The sequence below is a fragment of the Plasmopara halstedii genome (assembly GCF_900000015.1).
Source record: "Plasmopara halstedii genome assembly, contig: Scaffold_2295, whole genome shotgun sequence".
NCBI lineage: Eukaryota > Oomycota > Peronosporomycetes > Peronosporales > Peronosporaceae > Plasmopara > Plasmopara halstedii.
Genome location: NW_020189202.1, coordinates 1 through 2,784, shown reverse-complemented (window position 1 = coordinate 2,784; position 2,784 = coordinate 1). Strand labels below are relative to the sequence as shown.

At 41.3% G+C, this 2,784-nt stretch overlaps 1 protein-coding gene across 1 annotated transcript; it reads left to right on the top strand.

Moving 5' to 3' along the window:
- Positions 1-380: 380 nt before the first annotated feature.
- PHALS_03405 (uncharacterized protein) lies at positions 381-1,793 on the top strand (the record flags this gene model as incomplete). The annotated part of the gene is made up of 1 exon (XM_024717607.1): positions 381-1,793. One exon carries the CDS (start codon positions 381-383, stop codon positions 1,791-1,793), a length of 1,413 nt encoding a protein of 470 aa, XP_024583089.1.
- Positions 1,794-2,784: the final 991 nt, after the last annotated feature.

Here is a 2,784-nt window from a genome sequence, read left to right as displayed (position 1 = left end):
CACCTTGGGTCGTTGGTCATATGAAAGAGGAGGTACAGTACAGAAGTCCAGCAACGCGACTTGGCTTACTTTCGAGATTGCTATCCACTTAATTACGATTTGCGCCATTTATAGTCGTGCACTGTCTGGTCTCAGTTTCCCGGTGCAATCCTACGGTAACAAAATCTCGAATAGCTTATTGGCTAGAATTCCGACGATTTAGGTCTCCGTCCCGCGGTCGATTGGTTTGCGTGGTATCAGGTTCACACATATGTTTTTTAATGGCTCCAAGCTTCTATCACTGTATAGTCAGTATCCTAGGTCCAAACTCTTTATGACGATAAAATCCTAAATGGGTGTCCAGCACATAAAAAATCAACTATTCCCTCCCTCCATAAATCATGAATTCCAAGCACATGGTTGTGGCGTGTCTTAGCTGTTGTGTGGTCCTGTCACTTTATGCGCTGGTAGCACACTATGAAACAACCACCGAAGTGTTTGACGGTGTGGGTACTCAAGTCCATCGACACCTGGTGACGAATTCATTGATGAATGTAACAAACGAACGTGGTCACTCGGAAGAACGAACAAATAGTTTGGAGCTTACAACTGTCTCTGAAACGGCCGCAAGTTCTCTGGGGCAGCTTCAACTTTTGATGAAGAAAATTTGTAATCTCTGTGAGCCTATCGCACGTTTTATCAAGAGACCTATTCGGAAACTTTACCTAAGATTCGCCAGCAATAAGCGGAAAGCTGTTGGTACTTTGTTTAAGAAAGTTCAAGTTGATAAAGTGACGAAGAATCTTTTTGAGAGCAAGCAGTATCGAGAATGGTCCCACATTGTTTGTACAGTGCTTAAGAAGGATCTAGTTGGTGCACGAGATGCAATGTACTCAGTGCTTGAAGGTCACTATACTGATGTTCAACTGGTCAAGTTTTTCGATGAAGTTCAATCCACTACACAAAACGAGAATCTTGCAGAAGCCTTTAAGATTTTCGAGGTTTATCTTCAGTACCGATCTATGACAGGCGCCGACGGTCTCACGACCAATCTGTTGTCGAATCGGTTGTTTAGAATGTGGCTCGTTAAAGTCTACTGGCTTGAAATGAAGGACTCGTGGGACATAATGCTGCTTTCTGAGCTAACGCTGCTCCTAACTAAGGATAGTATGATAGAGATGCGAATAAACGCTTTGCTTGATGTTCAAGCATCTTCTGCATTGATGAAGGAGGAAGATCTGGAAAAATGGACGCTCCTTCAATCGACGGTGATCGAATTGCTCAAATATATACCCAAGTATCACCATAATGATTTTCTCACTGCGTTAATGAATCAATATTTCGATTCGACAGTATGGTTTATAAGGACAGGAAACACAGATTTATACTCACGAATATTTTCATGGTTGTCGAGCCGTTTGTATGATATCGATTTAGCACAGTTGCTAGTCAATCTGGAGAAGAACGACGATATGAAAGAAGTTGTATCTGCTTTTGAAAACGAACTTATATGGCGTTGGGTCGGTGAATCTAAAACAGCAAGTGACATCTTTTCTCGTCTTGAAATATTTCCAGATATTGCTGAAAATCCATTACTGAGCATTTGGGTATCCTTCGTGGTGTTCGAAGCCAAGATGAATGAGAACGTGAATGCACGTGAGGTGATATACGACGTATTAAAGAATTACAAGATTGACGATCCAGATTCTGTCATCGACTTGATTGTTGACAAAGTGGTGCCTCGAGTTCGCAAAGCTTTACTTAAAACAAAAGGATTTTCAAATACTAAGTCACCCACTAACAAGCAGATTTAAAGTGTGCGAGTGAGAGAACTTGAGAGTCGCAAATGGGATTGAACTCTCGATTATACTACGACATTGTGACTTGCTCTCGAACTTGTCAATGTAGCTCTCTACGCAGCACTTGCAGCAGAGCTGTCGCAAACTGATGCTAATAACTAATTGATTTATATTTTTACGTGTTTGTAACACTATTTGGTACGAAGCTGTGATTCCAGTAGCACTGAACGTCGTTGGGTCTTGTTGGCCAAACCATTTTGTCCACGTGAGCTTTTTATCACTGATGTTCGTGTTCACTAGTAAGAGATGGTCTACGTTGGTTCGCATGATGTGTAGCAGTGTTTCATACACAAGGCAAATGATCACACCGAGAAATGAGTTTCATGTTGAATATTTCTATTTGATGCGCTTTTGTATGAGGGTACAAGTGCTATGGTGACATAGGAGTCATATATGCGTGGACTTGTTCCACCTGTCTGACAAACTCTATGTTTCTATTCTCTATCTATTAGGCTCTTAAATTTTGGATACATAACCTTCACTTAATTATATTGGATAACTGCAAAAAGATGTTTTGAATATTGACCAATATATCACTTAGTCAACCCATCAAACAAGTCAATAATTATGTAATTGATTGATGTTGTTGCATTTGATTGACTAAGATGCGAGATCTGGCAAAAGCTACTCCACAGTTAAAAAAGGCATCAGCAAGAGAAACATGGTGACGCTTTATTGCGCGATTGTCGGTGTGAAAGAGAATGCATTCCCTGTGGATATTGACACTAGCCAGTCGGTGGACCACTTAAAGAAGGCCATCAAGAAGAAGAAGAAGTATGATTTTGCTGCGGACAAATTAGAGCTATATCTTGCGAAAAAGGGCGAATCGTGGCTGACTGAAAAGCAGGTGGCCGAAGGAATCTATGACACGAGCGATTTCAAGCCATTGAAGGTTGTGGCAGCCTCGCTCCATTTGGTCGGTTTGTCGGAGAAAGATGTTGCGTTT